Raw genomic sequence first — 24,900 nt, forward strand, 5'->3', positions numbered from 1 at the left:
AGGGGGTCTCTTGGGAGTTCTTCAGATTCCCCTGAGAGGGATCTTTTCCAGTAGAAGACCGATAAAGTACACATCAAAAGGTGTTGTGAGATGTGATGAAATATGCTGACGGAGAGCAGATCAGAGTGGGGCTATAAAATGCGGCACGGTGAAATGCAGTAAAACAATCATCACAGTTTATTTCACAATTGTAGGTTTGGAGACAAAAATCTGCACAGGCAGCGGCGTAAAGTAACTAAGTACATTTACTCAAGCACTGCACTTAAAAGGATCCCTGGCTAAGACAAATATGCCTTAAAACATTATACTTGCCCACTACAACACAAATTCAAAAATAAAAACACCTTAAATATTTTATTTCTTTCATAAATAAAGAATCTTTCACTCAATAGGAACTGCTCCTGTCCCAAGTTGATGATGTCATATGTCCATGTGTGGTCCAGCCCTATGGAATATATGGAATACATAATTATGCTAATACAAAGTATTTAAAATATTGCTTTGATGCTCATATTATCTTTAGGAAGGAGCAGTTCCTATTGAGTGAAAGATTCTCTATTTATGAAAGAAATAAAATATTTATGGTGTTTTTATTTTGTGCAGAGCGGTAACACTACATTTCAGAGAAAAATAGAATCAGAATCCATCTTTATTGTCACACAAGTCAGGTGGGTGAAATTCTTAATTGTACAGTCCCATTATTGCAGTTAAAAGATAGTAATATCATAAAATACATATGGAGAGGTGGGATTTAACTGCATAATATAAAACTAATCTGCATAATACAGTTATGGAATGCATCCTATGTGATGAAAGTGCATCATAAATAAGAGTCATGAATGTATAAAGACAGTTCAGTTTAGTCTAGATAGTTGCAAGACACTACCTTTATAATTACTTTGCACATTTGTATTATTAATACAAAAAAGTAGATTGATTATTTTAGTTAAGAATTTCCCACATTTTGAAATATTTTCCAAAAATGTGCGTATGTGTACTTTTTTTTTAACTTTTACTTGTAAACAAAGAATTGTCTATACCTTTGGTATTGCTATACTTTTACTTAAGTAACACATCAGATTACTTTACTTCTTTCACCCGTGCCGTGATGTCAAACCGAGCGGACACGGTGAGCCAGGTTGCATCGGAGGCTGAACTATGGTCTTTCACCGCCTCCGTATACACTAGATTACCAAGACACCCACCCCTTTATAGCCTTTACCGCTGAAAGCTGAAAAGTTATTAGCTTTTATGATGAGGGACTCGTTGAAAGGGAGAGATGATAAGAAATCATTGATTCACCGACACTTCCCCCTGGCTCTCTCACTTCCTCTCCAGTCCTGACATGTGAGGGCCCTGGGACTGAATGTTCTCAGAGACTAAACACATTTACATTTTCCAAATTAGTGCAATACCATGCAGTGTCTGCATGAGAACCCAATTGCATGATATACAGTTGGGTGCCACCGATATTGTCCCTTATCATTTGACCCATTTAGGCCTGACCTCAACATTTTAAAAAATCCTTCTAAATCCTAAATCCTTCTAAATATTTTCACGATTTTTCAAAAATAGCAGACCTACAAGCTCGTAGCGCGCCACTCGGTGGCGCGCTATGAGCTTGTAGATCTGCTATTTTTCAATAGCTAAATTATAACATAATGTTTAAAACACCAAAAGGGGTTCCCGCCCAAAATGGGTTAACTGTCCTTTTGCGCAGATCACGCAAACCTCAGCAAAAAGAAAAGGACAATATCGATGGCCTCCAACTGTAACATCGCTGAAGAAACCTGTGCAGTTTCGATGTACACTATAAGCCAGCATTTATCAAACATTGTCGTGTGATGCTACATCAACCTTTACTGGGGACCCCCTGGAACCCCCCCCAAGGATCCCTGGGGATCCCCGGACCCCACTTAAAGAAATCAATGCAGTAAGGGAAGGCTTTATTATAATTCTCATTATTAATTTATTTCGTCAAGCCTTATAACAGAGGAGACTCTGAAATGTTATGTTTTTTTCAGAGAGCTCTTCCTTTTGCATATGAACTCAGAAGATTAATACAGTCATTATTTTTTTAAATATTTCTAAAATAAAACCATAATATTCTTTCACAGTCATTGTGCTTTTTCATCCATTCCATATTCAGTAGTTTAACCTTATAGTTCAGTGCAACAGAAGCGGTCGTGCAACTTTAAAATGCCAGGTTCCCTCTCTCTATGAACGGTTCCTGTTAACACTCCACATTAAGAGGTGACTTGTTAACTTGAAAGATTTGACCATTAAGGCACGGTACAAATTAATCACCCCTCCCAAAAAAGAACCCTTAGCGAAAGAGAATTGGCCTGAAAAATCCTCCATCAGGAGACCAAAAAGTTAAGATTTCTGACCAATAAAATATTCGATCAATCAAAAAAGAATAAAAGAGACCGTGGAGATGAGGAGGTGGGGGGCTACTCTCCTGTTCATAACCGCGGGGCCGGAGCATTCCGCTGTAATGGAAATGAGATTTCTTTCTTTCTTTTTTTCAATGATGGTAGCCGATAGCCGTTTGGACTATTCATATTTCAGGGCCCCAGTGCATTGCTACATAAACCAGGCCTCACGCCCATTAGAGACACTCCTCACTTCAAAGCTTCAGGCCACATCATGACTAACCAGGCTGCTCTGCCTGGCAGCCCTTTGAACTGACCCTTCATTCAGGCCCTGGGGACACAGGCAGACTGCAGGAGGAGAATGGCACACAGAGATACAGGGAGAGCCGAGCCGCAGAAAGAGAGAGGGAGGGAGGGAGAGGGAGAGGGAGAGGGAGAGGAGAGGAGAGGAGAGGAGAGGAGAGGAGAGGAGAGGAGAGGAGAGGAGAGGAGAGGAGAGGAGAGGAGAGGAGAGGAGAGGAGAGGAGAGGAATGGAAAGGAGGGAGGAAAAAAGAACCGGGAAGTGGAGGAAGGGGAGCAGCAGCACGGTGGCTAGATGAATGCCCTCTATATCCCTGCAAGAGCTGGGGGTCCGTGGTGGTGGTGGTGGTGGTGGGGGCTGGGGTCTTCAGGGGCAACGCCATGCAGAGGTCATGGGGTGTTCTGGGGGTTTGGAGTGGAGGGGAGGGGATGGTGTAAGACACTGGTTCTCAACGTCAGGAGGACACAGACCACCAGAATGTCAAGAAGGTCTGTAAATCTGGGAGTGTACAAATGGAAGCTAAATAGGTAAATAAGCCCCTGAGGTTTGCTTTTTTCTTGTAATGTAATGTAACCTGTAAGGATCTCTCTGCCACCCCCCCTCCCCCCGGTGGTTCCCGCCCCACACCCTGCAGTGTGGGGGCGGAGCGGGGAGGCACGGCTTTTATGGATCTCCTCCAGCCTGTCTCCTCCTCCTACTGACATCCAGGATCAGTGATCAATGCTCACCACACACACACACACACACAGGCAGGCAGGCACGCACGCATGCACGCACGCACGCACACACACACACACACACACACACACACACACACACACACACACACACACACACACACACACACACACACACACACACACACACACACACACACACACAGGCAGCCCTGAAAAAGGCCAATGGCTGACCTTTAGCTATGAAGACACGTCATCCTCATGCCTCTTGTCCAGGACACGGCGGCAAAGCAAAGCTTTTTTATTTTTTTTACCCAATTACTGTACACCTCTGAAGGACAGAGACAGAATGTACAGTTGTGGGGGGGGGGGGGGCTTAGTAGAATTTAAAGGACCAATCTGGTGATATTCTGTAATCGTTATATATTTAAGTTGTCTTTGCCTAAGTTACGCTATTGTCAAATTTGAAGCACGGATTGATTTGAAAACTATAAATGCGTCGCAATGTTGTCATCTCGTAGATGAGATCTTTTCTTGACAAATGTTGACAAATCTTCTCTTATTGGGGGTCCACCGTCCGTCAGTGTCCCAGGTGGGGGTCTTTGACAGGAACATGATTGAAAACAACTTTTTTACATTACTTTTTAGATTAAAATCTTGGTGTTTGCCAATTATTTACCAAAAGGTTAGGAATCCCTGCTGTGTAAATTCATCTGAGGCTGTTGGAATGGCATTGCAGGCCAAATCAAGCGTGACAAAATGTGCTCACATTGTGGGTTTTAATGCTGTTTGTTCAGCCTTGGCACAAGTTATTTGCGACTTTGAGCAGACTGTGAAATATCTCAGACTGAAGCCTTGATGTTGATGCTGAATTAGGATGCAGGAACACTTTTATTACCTCTTTATTACTTCATCTCTGTGGCCACAAGGACTCAACCGACATGTTTAGTCAGTTGGATTAGGACACAATGGCGTACTAAAGTGTGTGTGTGTGTGTGTGTGTGTGTGTGTGTGTATTTTTTTTTAAAGATTTCAGCTACAGTTCAAGAACAAACAATACAATTAAAAAGTTCTGTGAAATAAATGATTGCATGACGTTGTTCACATGTATTCCCAGCTAGCTCATTTAGTTTTTCTAAGGATCCAGAAAGCTTATGTGCAGTGATTTCTACAAGCAAGGACCCCCAGCCGTCCTTCAGAACTGTAAACAACACGTGGTACAGTCAGACATTAAGGTTAAAATGATAACACAGAAAGTTCCTGACGACTTGTTTCCATTGTGATCCTATGTATTCAATTCGATAAATCATCATTTGCATAAAGCAGTTACACAACAATACATAATCATCAGCAAACACAAAACACAATATGTACAAATAGGAAAAACGGCAGCAGTGAATTTGCATTTACCTCCCCTTGTGGTCCACTCCTGATAGACGTTGTTCAGGCCAATTTAGAAAGAAATCAGTGATTCACACCCTTCTGGGCGGGAACCCGTTTTGGTGTTAGCATCGTGTTATACTTTAGCTAATGAAAAAATACAAGCTCTACAAGCTCTACAAGCTACAGCCACGCTATGAACTTGTAGGTCTGCTATTTTTGAAAAATCTTTGAATATATATTCTTTCAGAGCGAACGTTTTTAACTCAAATCTTTGCTTCTGGGGGGGTCGCTGGAACAACATATTTTCTGATGGGGGTCGGCGGCCATTTTTGGGGGTCCTTGACATGACATGATGTTTGAGAACCACTGATATAGAAACATGTTTTTTTTTCTTCCAGAAAACCATTCAAATTTAGAAGGCATTTGTAGAATTGTCCTCAGGACTAATTTCAGGGCATTCCACAGAATCATCCCATGTTTGTTCTGAATGTTAGTGGTACAGAGCATGGTCACTCCCTCTAGTGTTGTGGCTGTGTGTGTCACTCACTTTGGAGAAGTAGTTAGACAGGTATGAGGGTATTGAGGACATTGTCCCTTAAATCTTAAATACCAGTCCTGTTGATATTTGCTTAACCCTGTCTTCTACCCTGAGCCATCCAAAACAAGCAAAGTGTGTTGGAAATGGGCAGGTCATGGGCTTACGGCAGAGAAGTAGCTGTGTCAGTTTGTTTTGGGAGGTCTAAAGCTTCGTTTTTAGTGACTTTGAGGTGTGGAAACTACTCTATCTTTTGCTGCGAATGCAGCGGACCCACTGGGGCCCTCTCAATGACTCCTAAGGCGTTCCCGGACCACACTTTGAAAATGTATACCTAAACTAAAGATCATCACCTGGAATGTAGTATAATGTAAATATGTTCTTAAATACATGTTTGTGTAAATGCATTGATTTAACTTTGAGATCGACAGTGATATTAATCGATCGAATTCTGAACTTCCCAAAATAGTACACTGGTTTTGACACTATAATTTAACAGAATGACTACATGTTGTCAAAGTGAGATATAATACTGAGGGGACCAAAAAAAGTGGTTCTTAATCTATTTGTTTTCTGTCAGATGTGTTTGTCTGTTGATTGTTTTAGTTTGTGATTATACTTGCATTCCTGTAGCCCGTAAGATGATAGTTTTTGATGAATTCCTGTTCTGTCTATAGAAGTGTCTATTTGTACGTCTCTAAATGTTTTGATGATTTGAACATGGTGGACCCTGTTGGAAACAAGTGTAATGCTTAATTGGGTCGTCCACTCACAGTTAACAGCCTTTGTATTGAGTTTGTGCTTGAAATGTACTGTAATTCTGCAAACTGTTAATAAATTCTTCAATCAATCAATCAATCAGATGCCTTTGAACTAAGATGAAGGTTTCCAACTGCTAAAAACTTCCTTTACAAAACGCAGCATTCTGTTTTTCATGGCCGACTATTAATATCCAGTTGATGGCTAGATGGTTCCAGGGTTATGTAAATGTGTGTGTGTGTGTGTGTGTGTGTGTGTGTGTGTGTGTGTGTGTGTGTGTGTGTGTGTGTGTGTGTGTGTGTGTGTGTGTGTGTCCTTGATTGTGTGTTTGCATATAATGGGGCTTCTGTCATGCACGACTGCTTTGGCCTTTCAAGAGCTCAGCTCAGCTTGCAACACTGCAAGAACAGCAAACAGGTCTGTGTGCCATAAACACGCACGCACGCACGCACACACGCACGCACGCACTCACGCACGCACAGGGCTCCTATCCGTTTCAGAGTGTAGGTATATCTGTGTCACATGGTCAAGTTCGCACTAACAGTCACATCTACAGTATATTGCATGTGGCCGCTCACAGATCAATTGACCATATTTTTTTACAATGTTTTCTCACCCACACCTTTTACAGTAGCCGTCTGGCTACAGGTGCAATAGACCATATGCAGACTGCGTCCAGACGTCCAATTTCCATCTTGCCAGCAAGGTGCAATTTCCCATTGACAGCCCAGACATCCAAACAGAAAAGTCCTATCTGCAAACTCCAAACTCACCAACATTGCAGCTGTAAGAAAAGCTTGAATTATTCTCTTTCTATCTGCAAAGTGTTTGTTTCATAAAAATCCACCGTAGACATGTTATGAACAAGCTACTTCGTGTCAAGAAATTCCTTGCAGGTGATTATTTTTCTAAGTGTTAGAGTTTGGAAGCGCTCGTTGGATATCACTTAACGGCCCTGCTTAGCACCTGTTTTGGATTTGCACATAATGCAGGAGGCAGCTTCCAAACTCTGACACTTAAAAAAGAATCATCTGCAAGGAATGTCTTGACAGGAAGTAACTCAACACTTTGCAAATAAAGAGAATAATTCAAGCTTTGCGTATAGCTAAGAACGAAAATACATCGCATGGATGCAACTGGGACGTATCCTCAGTGATGTATCCCAAGTCATCTGGGTTTCGGGTCTCGCGAACATCATACCCCTCACTCAGGTGACCCAGCCGGGGTGATCAATTCCCGACTTACGTCCCAGTAGCTACTAGCGACCCTCGATCAGACCCACTAGGGAAAGACCAGGGCCACACAATCCGTTGGAACCACTCCGGAACTACTATGCCGGGACTGAGAGGTACAATTCTGGCATGTGGAGGGACTAGGCTCTGTGGGTTGCCTCCTGTCTGGGCCCCTCCTACGTCTCACCAGGTCCACTCCTGCTCTCACCAGGAGTACAGCGAGGACCTGTGCGTTGCACAGACTCCCAGCACCAGACACTTCATTCAGGAGTGGTGGATTCTTGAGACGCAATGGTTCTGCAGGCTCCACCTGGGCAACGGTAGCATTGCAGGGTCCACTTGCGGCTAGAATGGCCCTCCTAAAGGCCTCATCGAAGGTTTTTGGGCTTCCTCTTCACGGAGGATGCAGGCTGGGGCGCTAACCCATACTGCTCCCGGGGTGCCGTCTACATTCCGGCTGTCACCCGTCTCTCCAGTGGTCACCAGACTATACCTGGTTGTCACATAGTCTATTCCTATGAGTCACTATAAATAGAATACCTCAGAACGAAAATCGCATGGATGCAACTGGGACGTATCCTCAGTGATGTAAATGTTGCAACGCTGCAATGTTGGTGAGTTTCATTGTTTAATACACTTCAGATGCGCATTTGGGGGTCCTTGGCCACTGGTGTACGAGTCTTCAAAAATTGGTATCAGCGTCGTACCTAAAAAATCCCTTCTGGCCTCCCTCCCCTGTTGCTTGCAGCATAGGGATATTATTATTCTATATATCCATACCGTCTACGGCGTATATAAAGTATATGGTTAGCTCTTTATAATAGGTGCGTGTGTGTGAGCACAGCTGTCATTGTTGATCCTAATGACAGAGAGGAAGTGCTGCGCAGCAGAGGGCCGTTGGTTTGTCACTGTGTGTGAGTGATAAGCACCCTGGAGAAGGGCTGCTTATCAGTGTGTGTGTGTGTGTGTGTGTGTGTGTGTGTGTGTGTGTGTGTGTGTGTGTGTGTGTGTGTGTGTGTGTGTGTGTGTGTGTGTGTGTGTGTGTGTGTGTGTGTGTGTGTGTGTGTGTGTGTGTGTGTGTGTGTGTGTGTGTGTGTGTGTGTGTGTGTAGGCCTCCAACATGGAGGCCTATTAGGTCTGTTGTCAAAGCAGTGCAGCTAAACGTACACGGATGTCCATTGTAATCTGTTCAAAACGTTGAATAACAGGTGTTACTGGTTTACTGGTTTAACCTGTGTGGTTCTCAACCTTTGGGTCGGGACCGCCACAGGATTTTTTTATGGGGGGGGGGGTCCTCAGATAGATTTTTGGGGGGTCTGAAAAGGCTGAGAACCTCTGAGGACACGTCCCCCACTGTTGTCCTGCTGTATTCATTCAGTTTTATTTGTTCTAGGGTCCAGAACAACCAGTTTCTCCCTAAGCCTCTTTCACCTCATTCTTTCTTTCTTTCTTTCTTTCTTTCTTTCTTTCTTGCTTGGTGGGGAGGATGTGTTTTTGATTAACTTGTGATTTGAATAACCAACAGATCTACAAACTTACAAGCTATATACGACGCACTGCGAGCTTGTTATTTATTTATTTGTTACAGGCTGGTTTTAACTGTATCTTAGTGGTACATTTATTTTAAGTTATCTGGAACCTTTATAGCTCTGTAACTATCAGAGTCATGGGGAGTTTGAGAACCAATGCTTCATGTCCGTTAGTATTCTCTAACGTTTTTTGTGCCAAGGACCCCCAAATTAATATATATTTGGCCGCGGATATATAGGGTAAAGCAGTGAGAACCACTGCTTTACCCTTTTACAACCAACCAAGAGAAACACGTGCTCCGCCTCACTCACAGCGGCCGTTAAACTTCACATGTGGTTCAGAGCTGTTCAGTTGTTGCTACAGTGCACTCTAGTGTTTCCCAAACAGTGGGTCGTGAACTATATGTCGGTCACGAGCCAATTGTTATGTGCTGCAAGCAAATAGCCCTGTATGTTTTGTCTCCTACTTTTTGTATGTTTTCTTCTTCTTAATTTCATCAAAATTTAGTCAAAAACTAATTCAAACGTTTCTCAAAAGAATTCCATAAAAAAATTAAGAAAAAAGTCCATTAATTAGTGGGAGAAAAAATACTTTTAAGTTGGGGAAATAGCTGATCTAAGAGCTTGTAGATTGGCTTGTACTGTAGATCGGTTATTTTCACTATAGTGTGGATCGCGGGGAGTCATGATTTTGGGTCATCGAGCTAAAACATTTTGTAACTCACTGGTCCAGAGAGTGGACGGACATGCAGCAGGTCTGTGTGGAAAAGATGACGTTCTAATAAACGTCCCTGTAGTGTAGCGGTGGTGGTGCAGAGGCTCAGCTGCAGGCCCTCACACAGTTCCGCCATTCAGCAGAGGTATTCAGAATGGGTACGGTGGTGGTGGGAGACATGTGCCTCTGATCCCCCCCGTGTGTGTGTGCCATGTTATCTCATGGCACACACACACACACGCACGCACGCACGCACGCAATCACGCACTCACGCACGCACGCACGCACGCACGCACGCACGCACGCACGCACGCACGCACCCACACACACACACACACACACACACACACAGACACACACACACACACACACACACACACACACACACACACACACACACACACACACACACACACACACTTATGCCGTTTGCTTCCAGGAAGGGGACGAAGTGGGGAGTGTCACATTTGCATTGCAGCAGGAGGCAAGTTGCTGATTTATGACCGAAGAAGACGCCCTGTGTGTACATGTGTGTCTAACGGGCGGTGCTCATATGCCCTCCAGCATGTCCGTCCGTCCGTACGCATACACGGTGGGCAGCAACTCCTGTCCCTCCTCTTCCTGTTGACAGTTGCAGGGAAATGGCAACATGCCACAACAGGAGAGCTTGCAATCTTCACGTGGAGCACAGAGGTTGCTGCATCAACCAGCATATAACTGGGCGTGTGTGTGTGTGTGTGTGTGTGTGTGTGTGTGTGTGTGTGTGTGTGTGTGTGTGTGTGTGTGTGTGTGTGTGTGTGTGTGTGTGTGTGTGTGTGTGTGTGTGTGTGTGTGTGTGTGTGTGTGTGTGTGAGACAGTATCTCCCTGCTTTCTCCTCTGATGCATTATTATCCTATAAATAAGCACAGATTAGTGCACCATGAAAGCGGACAGGATGGTCAATAGTGGCCCCGGGGTGATGCACGCGTGCGTGCGTGCGTGCACAAATGAGAGAGACAGACAGATACTCCGGGGTGACAGGGTCCAGAGGACATCAGTCAGACAGACAGGAACACAAGGCCAGGTTATAGACGCCATGGCTGGCTGCTCTGTGTAGACAATATGTTCCTCTTCAGGCATGGATTCATTCCTAGCTGCATCATACCCTGTTCTGTTCTGTTCTCTGGCCCCCTTCTGTGTCTCCATCACACCTCCACCTCCTCCACCAGGGCTCTTAATGACGGATCTGTGTCTGACGTCTGTGTCTGGGGGTCTGAAACAGACATTTGTGTAATCGATGGAAACGGGGCTCCGTGTGTGTGTGTGTGTGTGTGTGTGTGTGTGTGTGTGTGTGTGTGTGTGTGTGTGTGTGTGTGTGTGTGTGTGTGTGTGTGTGTGTGTGTGTGTGTGTGTGTAGATGGATGGATGGAGGGTTTGTTTGCAGAAAGGCAGAGGTACAGAGGACATTTAGGGATAGTGAGTTACTCACATCCACACACGCACACACAGTCGCACACACCCATGCACGCACAGTCGCACACACCCATGCACGCACAGTCGCACACACCCATGCACGCACGCAGGGGCGGTAGGCGTTGTCTAATGCTTTGTCTAGACAGTCAGAGGTCACTTCATTAGCAAGTGATGTCCCAACCCCCCCCCGTTCTACTCCACTTGGGTCCTGCAGACACTGAGATGTTGTTCTTCAGATGGACCTTGGTGAGGCTGTTTTTAGGGTCATCCCACCAGGAGGGCCTTCTAGTCAGCCCTGGAAGCCATTATGTGCAGGTGACCGTTCAGCCTGGGGGACAGAGTGACCTGCCAGCGGGGAAACATCCTGTCAGCCATATTACGGTGCGAGATGTGGAACAGTCGAGCGGCACCCTGTCTATTGATAGAATGGACTATATTAACAGCATACTGTGCTCATTTGAACCACTTTCAACCTGGCTGGTTGCCACTATTTAGCACTGTCCATTATTTTCCCATATTTCCCATATTTCCCAATATTTAAAAAGTCTGTTGTAAAAAAACACTTTTATAGAAATATAAAAAAATCATAAATGTTTTGAAAATAGCTGTTTTTGAATAGCCAACGTATAAAATAGGATAAAGTGGCTTAAGTGCTTAAGTAAAGGGTATATCGTATAATTTTGGCAGTTGTGGTTGATTGCATATCGTAGCTATCGGGCAGAAGATAAGCTATCTTATCTTCATATTTTAACTTTTTTTATTTTTTCAGGAACGCCCTTGATTAAACTTGATTCAATTACAGCGTCACACAAAAGTATGAAAAGTATTAGATCTGAATGCTCAAAACACAGAGCTTGTAGATCTGCTACTTTTGCTTTTTTTTATTTGAATCCTGAAAAGTAACAGTTTGGGACATACAGTATGAGGTTTCCACCTGACAGGAGCACTTTAGTTTCACCTTGCCATTATTTCCACCCAAAACATTTCATCAGTTTTTAAAACACTTTAAATGTTTTGAAATGAGCTATTTCAATAGTACAGGATAAGTGGCTTAAGTGGTTAATTATCGTTTTGGCAGTTGTAGTTCAGATTGCATATAAATGAGTCGATGGAAGTTACGAATGCACAATGCGGCAATGTGGCATTACAAGAGGCTTGAGTGTGACCAAAGACTCCTTTATAATTGCGAAGGACAATGTGGGCAAGATTCCCTCATCGCCACTCTTGCCATGTCGTCAGTGAAATACAAATGAAGAGTTTAATAAAAGGGAGCTCAGAAAACAGAAGCGGGTCACTGGCTGAAATGTAAGGGGCTGAGATGTATAAGGGCCACTCGCTGCCCCCTCTCCTCTCCCCGTCTCCTCCTCCTCCCCCACTTTAAGGGCCACTCGCTGCCCCCTCTCCTCTCCCCGTCTCCTCCTCCCCCACTTTAAGGGCCACTCGCTGCCCCCTCTCCTCTCCCTTTCTCCTCCTCCCCCACTTTAAGGGCCACTCGCTGCCCCCTCTCCTCTCCCCGTCTGTCTCCTCCTCCCCCACTTTAAGGGCCACTCGCTGCCCCCTCTCCTCTCCCTTTCTCCTCCTCCCCCACTTTAAGGGCCACTCGCTGCCCCCTCTCCTCTCCCCATCTTTCTCCTCCTCCCCCACTTTAAGGGCCACTCTCTGCCCCCTCTCCTCTTCCCATCTTTCTCCTCCTCCCCCACTTTAAGGGCCACTCTCTGCCCCCTCTCCTCTCCCCGTCTTCCTCCTCCCCCACTTTAAGGGCCACTCGCTGCCCCCTCTCCTCTCCCCGTCCTTCTCCTCCTCCCCCACTTTAAGGGCCACTCGCTGCCCCCTCTCCTCTCCCCGTCTGTCTCCTCCTCCCCCACTTTAAGGGCCACTCGCTGCCCCCTCTCCTCTCCCCGTCTGTCTCCTCCTCCCCCACTTTAAGGGCCACTCGCTGCCCCCTCTCCTCTCCCCGTCTCCTCCTCCCCCACTTTAAGGGCCACTCGCTGCCCCCTCTCCTCTCCCCCTCTTCCTCCTCCTCCCCCACTTTAAGGGCCACTCGCTGCCCCCTCTCCTCTCCCCCTCTTTCTCCTCCTCCCCCACTTTAAGGGCCACTCGCTGCCCCCTCTCCTCTCCCTTTCTCCTGCTCCCCCACTTTAAGGGCCACTCGCTGCCCCCTCTCCTCTCCCTCCTCCCCCACTTATGCCCTCTCTACCCGTCCCCCACCCATGCGTGGCATGCACAACATGTCTGATCCTACCAAAAAGAAGATTAGCAAAGCCCTGCAGAGAGACGTAATCTCTCTGAAAACATTTGACTATTAGCATTTCAACATGCTTGCTTCTAAACAGTGGAGAGTGCCTCTGTGGTATGTTTAATAACACACCGAGCTCCTTAAGGTATGCTAAATGGAGGCTCTGGTGCTACTGAAGGCATTCCAACATTGTAAATGTAAAACAATGGGCCTTTTGCAGCTTTTCATGCCTGGCGCGGAGATCAGCGCTTCAAATAAACTTCAAGAGGGAATTCTTTCTCAAAGGGAACAGCTATGCACTGCGTTGTTTCCGACAGCGGTAAAAAGGCTTTTTTTCTTCTTTTTTTAAGGGGGGGGGGGTGGTTTGGTTTCATGAACATAAATGCCTGTGAACTTCAGCTGCACAAATTGTGTTTCTCAAAGCGTCGCACCAGAGTGGCTTATTCCAGCAATGTACAAACAAGCACGTTGTTTGCACAGAGTGTGTTGTCATGAGATAACATTCCATCTCTGTGACCTCTCACTGTCGGCTCATTTAATTACTTATCTGTGTTCGACCCACAGTCTTTATAAGTGAATTGCACTTCATGTTCGCCCCTAAGTTGTGTTGCTAATCCTTCTGTCCCGGTCTCCGCAGAATTTCCTAAGTGAGTCAGGGGAAGAATTTCCTGCGCATTTCTAAAGAACAGGCATATTTCTATTTCAGGGGCACTATTTCAGCACACAGAAACGTTCCCAATTTAGTGGAAAGGCACTGAAGTGGCCTTAAGTTCATTGCTCCATATAGGTTAACACGTGCCAACTGTGCAGCCACAAAGTAAAATCCCCAGAGCTCATTTACTCATTGAGTGTGTAGAAATGTAACCAAATGGAACATGTAAAGGTCAATTTGATTACATTTCTATCAATATATGTTATATATATCAAGGTATGTTTTAAAACACTTTGAGGGCTTTATATTAAAATATGACATATACCGAGGCTGCCGGGATTGTTTAATTACCTTTGGAGCATACGTATTACGTAGTAGTATAATACGTAGTATTTGCGCCTTTGATCCATGAAAATCCCCCTGAAAATAGTCCCATAGCTTGTTGTCGAACCGAAAAATAATCCAGAAGGTGACGCAGAAGAGCAGTAGGGGCTCGCGGAACCCAGTCAAAACCACTGTTCACTTGCATTGAACTCATTTTCCCAGAAGCCCTTGCAGTCCAGTGCACGGGTCGATTTAACGGTTACGTCATCATAACACAACGGCCTCGTCACCAGGTCCGTGACAAATCCGCTAATTCTTTTTAATTATTAAAAAACAGCGAATTAAACACATAAAACAAATAGTGGGTTTAGCGTATTACGCAGGGGGAGACAATGGATTAAACAGCGTGGAACGCGGGATATGCTGTCAAACTGTTTTAAAATACAAAAAGAAAGAAAAAAGAATGATGCTCTACATTGGGATAGTAATCATTGCTATAGAGTGTTTGATCGGTATCAGGGCTCTCCCCATCTCCCCAGTTCTTTAGTAATACATTTGCAGGTGAGGTGGGATACCGATTTTATCCACTCAGGAGAGAGATTGTTTTTGGCTAATCTTTTCTTTGTTTTATCAGTAGCCTACAAATTAGACCCTGTATGAAATTTCTCTCCTCACTAGATACAATTGGTATCTAAATCTGAAAAGATATTTTCTGTTTACTAAAGAGCTGGACTCTGGAGAGATGTCGTGACCACTGTTACTGAACAAATAAATGTACTCTATAGCAGTGATCAGTATGGGAATATTATACTTATTTTAACAAAAAATATCACTTACACCCCCTTTACATGATCCATTTGTAACTCTGAGAGAGCACAGATGTAACCAAATGGACCCGAAGGATTACATTTGTGCTCTCTCAGAGTTCAATAAACGCTAAAGGATTATAAAGTGTATAGTGTTATAGCCTAACTGACAAGACGTGACAGAGTGACTGAGAGATGGGGGTTGAGGAGGTATTAAATGCAGTATAGGTCGTCTAATGGAAACAGCAATTATCCTGGCCTTGTGGAAACCAAAGTCACGGCCGTCGGCCATCCATAATCACGCTGACGGATATGTAATCCTGGAATGCTCCATAACAGGGAACAGGCCAGAGCTGCTAAGTGCGTCCATCCTTCTGTCCATCGGTCTGTATCTCCTTACTAGAGTCATGGGCTGATAATGGGTGTGGCCATAATATATCGGTCAGTATTTTACTTTTTTTCTGGCGACGTTGATGTTGGCAGTTATGTGTCCGATGCAGATTTGCTTGTTCATCATTGTATAATTAATTATAGTTGCATTTTCTTTTTGAAAATGTACTTTTTTTTAATCTATCAAATGTATATTTTTAACTTTTATTTGTTAAATAGGAACGTATCTTTAAGTTGATCAAATTGATTAGAAAATGCTGCACTTTCTTTGACAAAACATCGGCCAAGCTCTAAGCACGTACATCCTCCTGGCTCCTGTCCATCGCTCTGTCATTCCACTTACAGGGTCAGACGCTCAGTCGCTGTCCGTCGGTGACGCCTTGTGATGAAGCCAGGCCATCGTTCAAATTATTTTTAGCGTAAAGTCCAGGCAACAGGAACTGGTAATCCAAGGAAGCTGTGACATCTGGCCTTCGGGGGCTTATGTGATTAGCAGAGGGGCTTGCCCTTAATAGCCCAGCGGACGTTCTTCATTACCTCCCACAGGCCATCCATATTGGACTGGTCTGTGGGCTGTTAAAGAAAGGCAGGTTCGTGCCTTCCATGGTCGGCCTGTTACAGGCCATATACCAATTTAACAGGCCAAGTTACCATGGAAGGCAATAAGAACCGGGCTGTTTTTTTAATGCTATCATGCAGGGGACGGTACGTACTGTACTGTATACGGGTGGGTTGAGAAGGTGCAGTGCAGTGGTATGTTGAAATAGCTTACGGCGAGTGCCCAGTCTTGGAATATATATGCAGCGGGATCCAATCCTGCAGTGTTAGGACTCGGATAACCAGATGACCGGAGCTATGAGTAATGCAAGGTCAGGACCACAGGGGAGAGAGAGTGAGTGAGTGAGTGTGTGTGTGTGAGAGAGAGAGAGAGAGAGAGAGAGAGAGAGAGAGAGAGAGGCAAGAAGGTGAGATGGAGAAAAGAAGAGAGTTTAACGAAGCAAGCGATGTTAAGTGTAGGGAGTGCTGCCAGCTCGCCTACTGAATTAATCATCATCACCGCTCCCCGGGCTAATAATGACAAAGTGACCAGGCATGTTTCCTCCTTCTCTGCTTTCCGTCCATCCCCCGAATAGACCCCGAGAAGTATATGAAGGTCCTCCAGCAGGAAAAATTACCTCAGGAAAACAAAAAGCTCAAAGCATTTCTCCATAATAGGATCAGAGGGTTTACAGTTTGTCTGTAAATGTGCATAAAAGGGGGGCAATTATTCTTACATCAAACAGTTTCTGGGGGTTGAGTGATTGTTGGTCCCTGTGTGTGTGTGTGTGTGTGTGTGTGTGTGTGCGTGTGTGCGTGCGTGCGTGCGTGCGTGCGTGCGTGCGTGCGTGCGTGCGTGCGTGCGTGCGTGCGTGCGTGCGTGCGTGCGTGCGTGCGTGCGTGCGTGCGCGCGCGTGTGCGCGTGTGCGTGCGTGCGTGCGTGTGTGCAGAGACAATGGGAGCCTTTGAGATGGTCACCAGATGATCTGAAGATAGATGTGATGGTGTGTGTGTGGGATCAGGATGGGTGTTGGAGGGGCCAGGTGGAAGCTTTTACTGTACTGTACATTGCTGGGAGTAAACTAATTGTGGTGGTTGCACTGGAAACTGTTTAAACAACATACCATGTATTGCCGGCTCTGGTGTAATCTGCCTTTGCACTGTAATAATCATTTCAGAACTACAAACAAGTCTGACTGTTAGAGAGAGGTAGATAAAGAAAGGGACTATTTTGGGCAGTTGTTTGCTTGGAGAAGCTTTGCTTATTCCGAGGCGGGCCAGTTCCCAGGGAGTTCAGAGCAGAGCAGAGCTGCACATTTTGCTTTTTGTTTTGTTGCCTTTGTGATGTTGAGGTTGAGAGGGAGTTCAAGTGCCCCCCTGTTGTTTTGGCATAGTTATTTGCAATATGATCTTTTTTACCCTCTCAGTGAAGGCTGTGCAGCAATAAACCAATCGTTCTTTTTGTTTTGTTTTTAGAAGGGAAATAGCAATAGTCCTTGAGTGTTCGGCATCTCAAGATTTCCTGCAGACCCAATTTTGGATTGTCCCATGAAGGCATACTCTTATAGTCTTCAGTCCACATGTTTACATTGCTGCAGATGGAAACGGCCGGGAAATGGCATTTCCTCTGCATGCGTCAGTGGTCTGCATATGTGCTCCATCTAAAAGCGACCCGCCTTTCACATAAACACACTGATTTAAATAGTATGTTCAGCTACAATACATCAAACCTGGTTGAAGTCTCAATGCCGAACAAGCAAAATCCATACGTAAAAAAAACATGTTACGCAAGTTATGAGCTTAAAACAATTTAGCTCCAAACTAACAAATAGTCAATATAGTTCAGATAACACTCACTGAATCACTAAATTGTGCATCAGGGAGGCAATGACGCTTTGAGTCTAATGACCTGCCCTGACCCAAGCAGTCTTTCTTTAAACACTTAAACCCTATATGTACTGTACTTGGGTGACCGGAGCCCCCCCAGGGCCCCTTCCTGTATTCGCTCCAAACTATCTTCACCAAAAATAGTATCGTTGCTGTCGGGAGGAAACCTCCTAACTCCATTTTTGAGGTTTTAGCTTTTTTTTTTTGCATAAATCAGTGCTATTGAACACCCTTTACGTCTGTGTGTTGTTTAGAAAATATTGAACCAATGGAAAGTAGTTAAACACGCTTGGAACAAAACCTCTTAACTCCATTGGACCCTCAAACTGACCCTCATTTCCTGATGTTGGGCCCAGAATAGGTATAGCCTGGAAACCAGACACATCTACTGTACTACTGGAAGAAAAAAAGAACCCTGGGGAGATTGGTCTGGCACTCCTCAGTTTGAATTACATTTTGCTCACCCTAGAGTTGTGGGTGACCAATCAGAGCCCACTATTATAACTATGCAGTGATATTAGTCTGGCCATGCCAGATGCAAGTTAATTTGTATCGCACATTTCAATGACAAGAGGCAATTCAAAGTGCTATGCCAATAATCATTGAGACATCAAGACACAGAGCAAAATAAACACAACAAAAGGAGTTTGAATTCATACAAATATGATATTAAAATTATAGTGCAGAAGAATAAATTAAAAAACTCAACAGGATCATCATGACCTTCCCTGACCTGAGCCGTCTTTATTTAAACCTTCGACTGCTCCTGTTTCAAACACTGTCTCACATTCCTAACCTCTCACTTTCTCTCTCCCACCCTCTCTCTCTCTCTCTCTCTCTCTCTCTCACACCGTCGCTCCCCCTCCTCTCCCTCTCTACACTCTTCCTCCCCGTCAGGTATGGCCGCGCAAGTGCAAGTCTTCTCCCCACGCGCTCTCCAGTCGAGTGCCTTCTTTAGCGTGAAGAAGCTGAAGGTGGAGCAGAGCAGCAGCTGCGGCGGCGGCGACTGGGACATGACCGGCTACGGCATCGTTCACCACCACCACCACCACCACCACAGCAGCCACCACGCCAAGGCCTACGGCCACGTCCACCACAGCCACCACCACCACAGCATCGGCAAGAGCGCCTCGGCCGCCACCGGCTCCTCCCTGCAGGTGGTCGGCGCCCTGCCCTACGAGCAGGCGGCACTTATCTTCCCGGCGACCGCTTATCTTCCCGGAGACATCGTGGTGGCCTCGGCCAGCAGCAGCACCTCGTCCGGGGCTCCGCCCGTGGGGTCTCTGCTCGGCGGCAGTGGTAGCGGCGGCAGCAGCGGCAGCAGCAGTAGCAACGGAAGTGGTGGCAGCGGTGAGGCGTTTATTACACGTGTATGATACTGTGAAATGTTCATTGGTTAGAAGATTTATTTTGATTTAGTCATAGTCATTTGAATTGAATTCCATTTAGTGCACGGTGGCACAGTCCGTAGCGCTATTGCCTCAGTCACAGCTAGAAGGTCCTGGGTTCGATTCCCGCTGGGGACGCTTTGGGCACTGGGGCCGTGTTCTCTCCTCCCTGTCATCAGTGCCCACACCCGAGGCGGGGTTGGCGAAAGGGCCTTTCTGTGTGGAGTTTGCATGTTCTCCCCGTGTCACCTAGGGTACCCTCACAAAAACATGCAGTAATACTGGTCTCTAAAACTGCCTCCCCCTGGCCAGCCGGGGTGCCTGATGGAGGGGAAAGGAACTGGTCGGAATAACGTGTTCCTTCCACATGCTACGTCCAACCGGGGAAACTCCCCCCTGTCAGGTGAAAAGAACCGGCTTGGACTCCTCATGCATAGATGGAAGCATGAGGTCAGTCTGTTGCTCTCCCCATGGGTTGGCAGAGGGAGTGTAGCGCCCAGGATTACACAGACAATTGACACTGGGTGAAAAAAATGTGTCACCAAAATCGTGGGATAAAAAGTATATATAAAAAAATCCATTTTGTTTTACTACCAAAGAAAACTTAAAAGAATACATAAAAACCGCCATAGAACCGATCACAAAGCAGCAGCAGCACAACGCCAAAAACACACACAAAAAAACACATTGTTAATACCAAATGATTTGTCAATTGTCAACTAAAATGATCATGATGGTGATTATTATTATTATTATTATTAACCCCTAGGCAGCGGAGGAGGAGGAGGAGGGGGAGGAGGAGGAGGAAGCTCGGCGATTCACAACCTGACCCGCCGCAGCACCGTCAGCCTCCTGGACACGTACCAGCGATGCGGGCTTAAGCGCAAAAGCGAGGAGCTCGACAACAGCAACAGCAGCGTGCAGATCGTGGAGGAGGAGCACGGCGGTCAGCCCATGAACCAGAACAGCCAGGGGGGCGGCGGGGGGGGCGGGGCGCCCAGCGGCACCACCACCACCACCACCGCCGCCACGACCAATAACGCCACGGCCTCCACCGCTACCTCCAAGAACAGCGGCTCCAACGGTGAGGGCGACTACCAGCTGGTGCAGCACGAGGTGCTGTGCTCCATCACCAACACCTATGAGGTGCTGGAGTTCCTGGGGCGCGGCACCTTCGGCCAGGTGGTCAAGTGCTGGAAGCGCGGCACCAACGAGATCGTGGCCATCAAGATCCTGAAGAACCACCCGTCGTACGCGCGCCAGGGCCAGATCGAGGTGAGCATCCTGGCGCGCCTCAGCACCGAGAACGCCGACGACTACAACTTTGTGCGAGCGTACGAGTGCTTCCAGCACAAGAACCACACGTGCCTGGTGTTTGAGATGCTGGAGCAGAACCTGTACGACTTCCTCAAGCAGAACAAGTTCAGCCCGTTGCCGCTCAAGTACATCCGGCCCGTGCTGCAGCAGGTGGCCACGGCCCTGATGAAGCTCAAGAGCCTGGGCCTGATCCACGCCGACCTGAAGCCCGAGAACATCATGCTGGTAGACCCGTCCCGGCAGCCCTACAGGGTCAAGGTCATCGACTTTGGCTCGGCCAGCCACGTCTCCAAGGCTGTGTGCTCCACTTACCTGCAGTCCAGATACTACAGGTAGGAACAACAGGCTTTTCTTTTTTCACGGCTACTGGATCTGTCGTTATAGTGATTCTCAATGCCCTTTCAATATGATTGGCCCTCTGTAGAAACGCTCGCAAGTACCCTTGGGCGTCCCTGGAACCCAAGTTGAGAATCTGTGATCTAAGAGATGTTTTGAAATGGACGTCCCGTCCGAAAGATGTACAAATGTTGCAAATGTACGGCCGTCACTGCCGCATTGTCAGGAAGTGCAGAAGGAAAGAATATGCTGCTGCCGTCAGGGAGGGCAGATCAATTTGTTCTCACTCACATTGTTTCAGCGTGTTTGTTATGCATCTTGTTTGATTCATCCGCTCGATTTTTTGTGGAATGTTTTCCTAGTGGTGCGGTGATTACTTGGCTCACGCTCACTGCCAGGGCCGTGCAGAGAGCACTGGGGGGGCAGGAGCTCAAACCCCAGAAAAGGGCACATTTGTGGGCGCACGTGCAGCACGCACCGATTTTTGGGGGTGGTCTTTTTGTGGAGTCCGTCCCTTGTATCCATGTCATTGGACAGTAAAATAAGCAATATGTTCTCATTAGTCTGAAACTAAAACTGACTGATGGCAGCCAACACATTAAAATTATAATTATAAATAATAATTATGATAGTGGAATTATCATTACTTGTCAAATGTTCTAGGGCCAATTCGCCCTTATTGCCCCCCCAACATACCGGTAAGCCCTTATGGCCCTTATTGGCCACATTGGCCCCCCACATGCCCTTATGTGGACTGAAAAAAAAAGAAAATCTGATTTTCTCTTTTTTTTTGATGGAAAGGGCACTTTGAGGCAAAAGGTCAGGGAGGGCTCAAGCCCCCTAGCCACACCCCCCACCCCTGCACGTGCCTGCTCACTGCCAGAGTTCTAAGATACTTTTGTCATTCGTCGTCGTCCCCCTCTCTCCTTCTCTCTCACTCTCCTTCTACCCCCCCCCCCCCCCCCCCCCGGGTAACCACCCATATTTGACCTTCCAAATATGATGAGACTGGGCAGTGAATAAATAAATAAAAGCGATACATGGCTGGCTGAGAAACCAACTGCTTATTGTGTTTGATATGATGAGGAGATACACAATGAGCATGGTGTGCGTGCTCGCTTTGAAGATTAAAGAACACTTGTTCCAGTTGCTTTCATAGCCTGCGTAGAGCTAACAGTGATGATGCCATGACAGCACCTGGGAAAACGGCTAAATGTTATTTTCTTCTTCTCACATCGAGAGACTGTAAGGAAAAGGAAAAGGCGACCCGTGTTTCAGCTGTCGGGGGGGGGGGGGGGGGGGGGGGGGGGGGGGGGGGTTAGGGTTAGGGGGGGTTGGGGGAGTACAACACTACACTATTCATTATTTTCTCAGTGACGATTATTCTATTGTTTGCTTGAGTGAATCATTGAATCAACACGAAATTCTTGATTTGTCTGATTAACCACTTAATCAGATTTCTACAACCTACAATGGTGCCCCACAAAAATACAGAAGCTCTCATCAGCTTTTTTGACCCAAGTTGAAGTGGTTCAAAATTTCCCGAGGTAAATTTGATTAAAATCAATACTTTATTTTTAATTTTTTATAATGAAGTTACAATAATTAGTTTGATTAACAGTTTGATTAACTCCTAAACGCAATTCTGACCCACCACCCGGGTGCCCCCTTCTGCCCAGCAGCACCAACGGCTGGCTCCCATTTCCCCCCCAATGCAGACGGAGGGGTCAGAGCGAGTTCTCCTGTAATACGTCCCCTGTAATCCACACCAGCGGGCCGAGCATTAGAACCAGATGACGCTCTGGGAAAAGGCCTTCATCCTCCCCAGCAGTTCTTAAACAGTCCTTCTAGCGGCCCGTAGCAAATACACTGTGTTTAGGTTTCGGCTGGAGGCGAGGCCGCACTGGTGGTGGTGGGGGGGGTGGTGCGACGAATCAAACGGTGCTCACTTCCACACAGAGGGAAGCTTTGTTTTGGGCGGCCTGGTGCTGGAGCGTAGGGGAGAACAGGTGTGTGAGGCATGGCACCACACGTTACGCTACAGACACGTTCGTGTGATTACACACACACGCACGCACGCACGCACGCACGCACGCACGCACGCACGCACGCACGCACGCACGCACGCGCACGCACGCACGCACGCATGCATGCATACACATGTGTGCCAGCCGGGCCGTAGCTCTATGGCCTTGCTAGCTTGCGTAGTGTAGATTATGTGGAAAGAAGAGCTTCTTTGTGCTCTTCAGAGCAGATCAATGACTTTTATTAAACAAAACCAAAATCACAGGATGTGATTGTTTTACCTGGGAAAAAGTCAGAAGAGGAGACAGACTGAAACCACTGCATTTATGTTTTCTTTTGGACAAAACAAATTGCCTAGATCAGCTATTTTCCCCAAAATGTTGTGTAGAGGGAAATATTAGACTTAGTGGATCAAGTATAGCGCTGTCGGGGACCCCGGTCAACGAAGTGTATACTGTAGGTGTTTAAGTGGTTAATAATGATCTCTGTCATTGATAACCAGAGTAAAGTGTTGTTTTGCGCCCTGCGGTTTTGGCTTTCGTTTCTTGAAAGCACTCCAAAACCTCTTTTCCTCCAATCTCACACCAAGCGGCCTGTTCTCTCATTACAGTCTAATGTCCAGCAGATCAACACACACCGGTGTCAGTCACCCATAGTCCCTGTTCATGTCACTAACTCATCCTCAAGTAAACACAACCAGTAGCCAACATGTGAGTGTTCCTTTACAGGCCCGTAGGTCAACAAGCAGAGCCATAAAGCGCTGCTGTTTGTTTAGCGGGGGAGTGAAGAGTGGAGAGAGAGAGAGAGAGAGAGAGAGAGAGAGAGAGAGAGAGAGAGATCATGCCTTAATTTCCTCTTGGCAGCAGAGGGAGGGATAAAAAAGCTCTGATACGGACGAGAGCTTTTCCCATCAGCCACCAGGAATTAGACCAGGGAGTCAGGGATGACTGTCATCTGTCTGAGCTACTGGAGTTAACCGCATGAACCCTTAGAGCGTCGGTCCTATTCAGGGGTGAACATTAGAGTCAGGGGTTCTCACACTTTTTTGGCCCAGGTACCCCTTGGAGGGGAGAGGGGTACCCCATCATCCTCGCAACAACCACAATCATTCAGACCCATGTCATAGTCATAAACAGAAACCACTAGCATATTACAATATGAATCATGTGCCAGTAGTGAGTTTATTCAAATTGATTGTTTGCAAAACCTGACAGCACATGTGTTGTGTCTTGCAGTGAGGAGAGAGGGATTCTGGGGGATTAAATAAAATAGACAATCTACTAGCTCACATCATCATACAACAAAGTATAAATCCCTATTATGAAGCTCAGGAAAAAAACGGAGATGTACTGGGTTGTCCTAACAGCAACAGAAGTCATTTGTGTGAACAGAAGGTTCTTGGGTTCATGTTACTATAAGTACACAACCCTAGCTGAGAACATCAACCGGTCCATAATGGGTTGAGATGAGTAGGATAAACTAGACCATCCCAAGATTACAGATGATAACTTTTCAGGGGCGGGGGGGTTATGTAAAGATGTGTTTCCCTGTCTCGCGCTGGCCTCATGCACAGCGTTCCCTGTGATTATTTGTTTTGGCCAGAGCCGTCTAATCCATGTTACACTCCAGTCGACCTCCGCGGGACAAGTAACAGCAAACGGCCTGGAATTTCCTCAGCTCTTTCCTTTAGTCCTGGTTACGTAAAGTTGTCTCCTACTTTATGGTAAAGTTTCATCATTTCCCTGAAGGCCATGTTTTTTATTCTTTCGTTATGTTGTTGCTCTTATTGAGAAAGTGAGATGTCAGATTGGGCTGGAGTCTAGGGGAACATGTTTGAAACTATACGACATATTTAAGACTCTTTTCGTACAAATGGAAATTGGATGTGATAGGCTACGCCATACAGTTTACATTCAAGGCGAGCCATACTGTAGATGCTGTAAGCAGCTGGGGTTGGTGTGTGTGTGTGTGTGTGTGTGTGTGTGTGTGTGTGTGGGGGGGGGGGGGTAGGGGGGGGTTGTTAACTTGCCTTGCAAATGAGT

The 24,900-nt window shown here is 46.3% G+C and overlaps 1 protein-coding gene and 1 long non-coding RNA gene across 2 annotated transcripts in view; one reads left to right on the forward strand and one right to left on the reverse strand.

The window, feature by feature from the left end:
- Positions 1-18,034, reverse strand: part of LOC306923658 — a 164,616-nt gene extending 146,582 nt beyond the window's left edge. The window contains exon 1 of the long non-coding RNA XR_013790096.1: positions 17,960-18,034. This is a non-coding gene — a long non-coding RNA (uncharacterized lncRNA). The remainder of the gene's footprint in view (positions 1-17,959) is intronic.
- Positions 1-24,900, forward strand: part of hipk2 (homeodomain interacting protein kinase 2) — a 118,469-nt gene that overhangs the window by 9,336 nt on the left and 84,233 nt on the right. Inside the window, exons 2-3 of the mRNA XM_079501877.1 lie at positions 18,690-19,118; positions 19,950-20,829. Coding sequence (XP_079358003.1) covers positions 18,690-19,118; positions 19,950-20,829 — 1,309 coding nt within the window. The remainder of the gene's footprint in view (positions 1-18,689; positions 19,119-19,949; positions 20,830-24,900) is intronic.

This window comes from Electrona antarctica, assembly GCF_951216825.1.
Source record: "Electrona antarctica genome assembly, chromosome: 5".
Taxonomy (NCBI): Eukaryota; Metazoa; Chordata; class Actinopteri; order Myctophiformes; family Myctophidae; genus Electrona; species Electrona antarctica.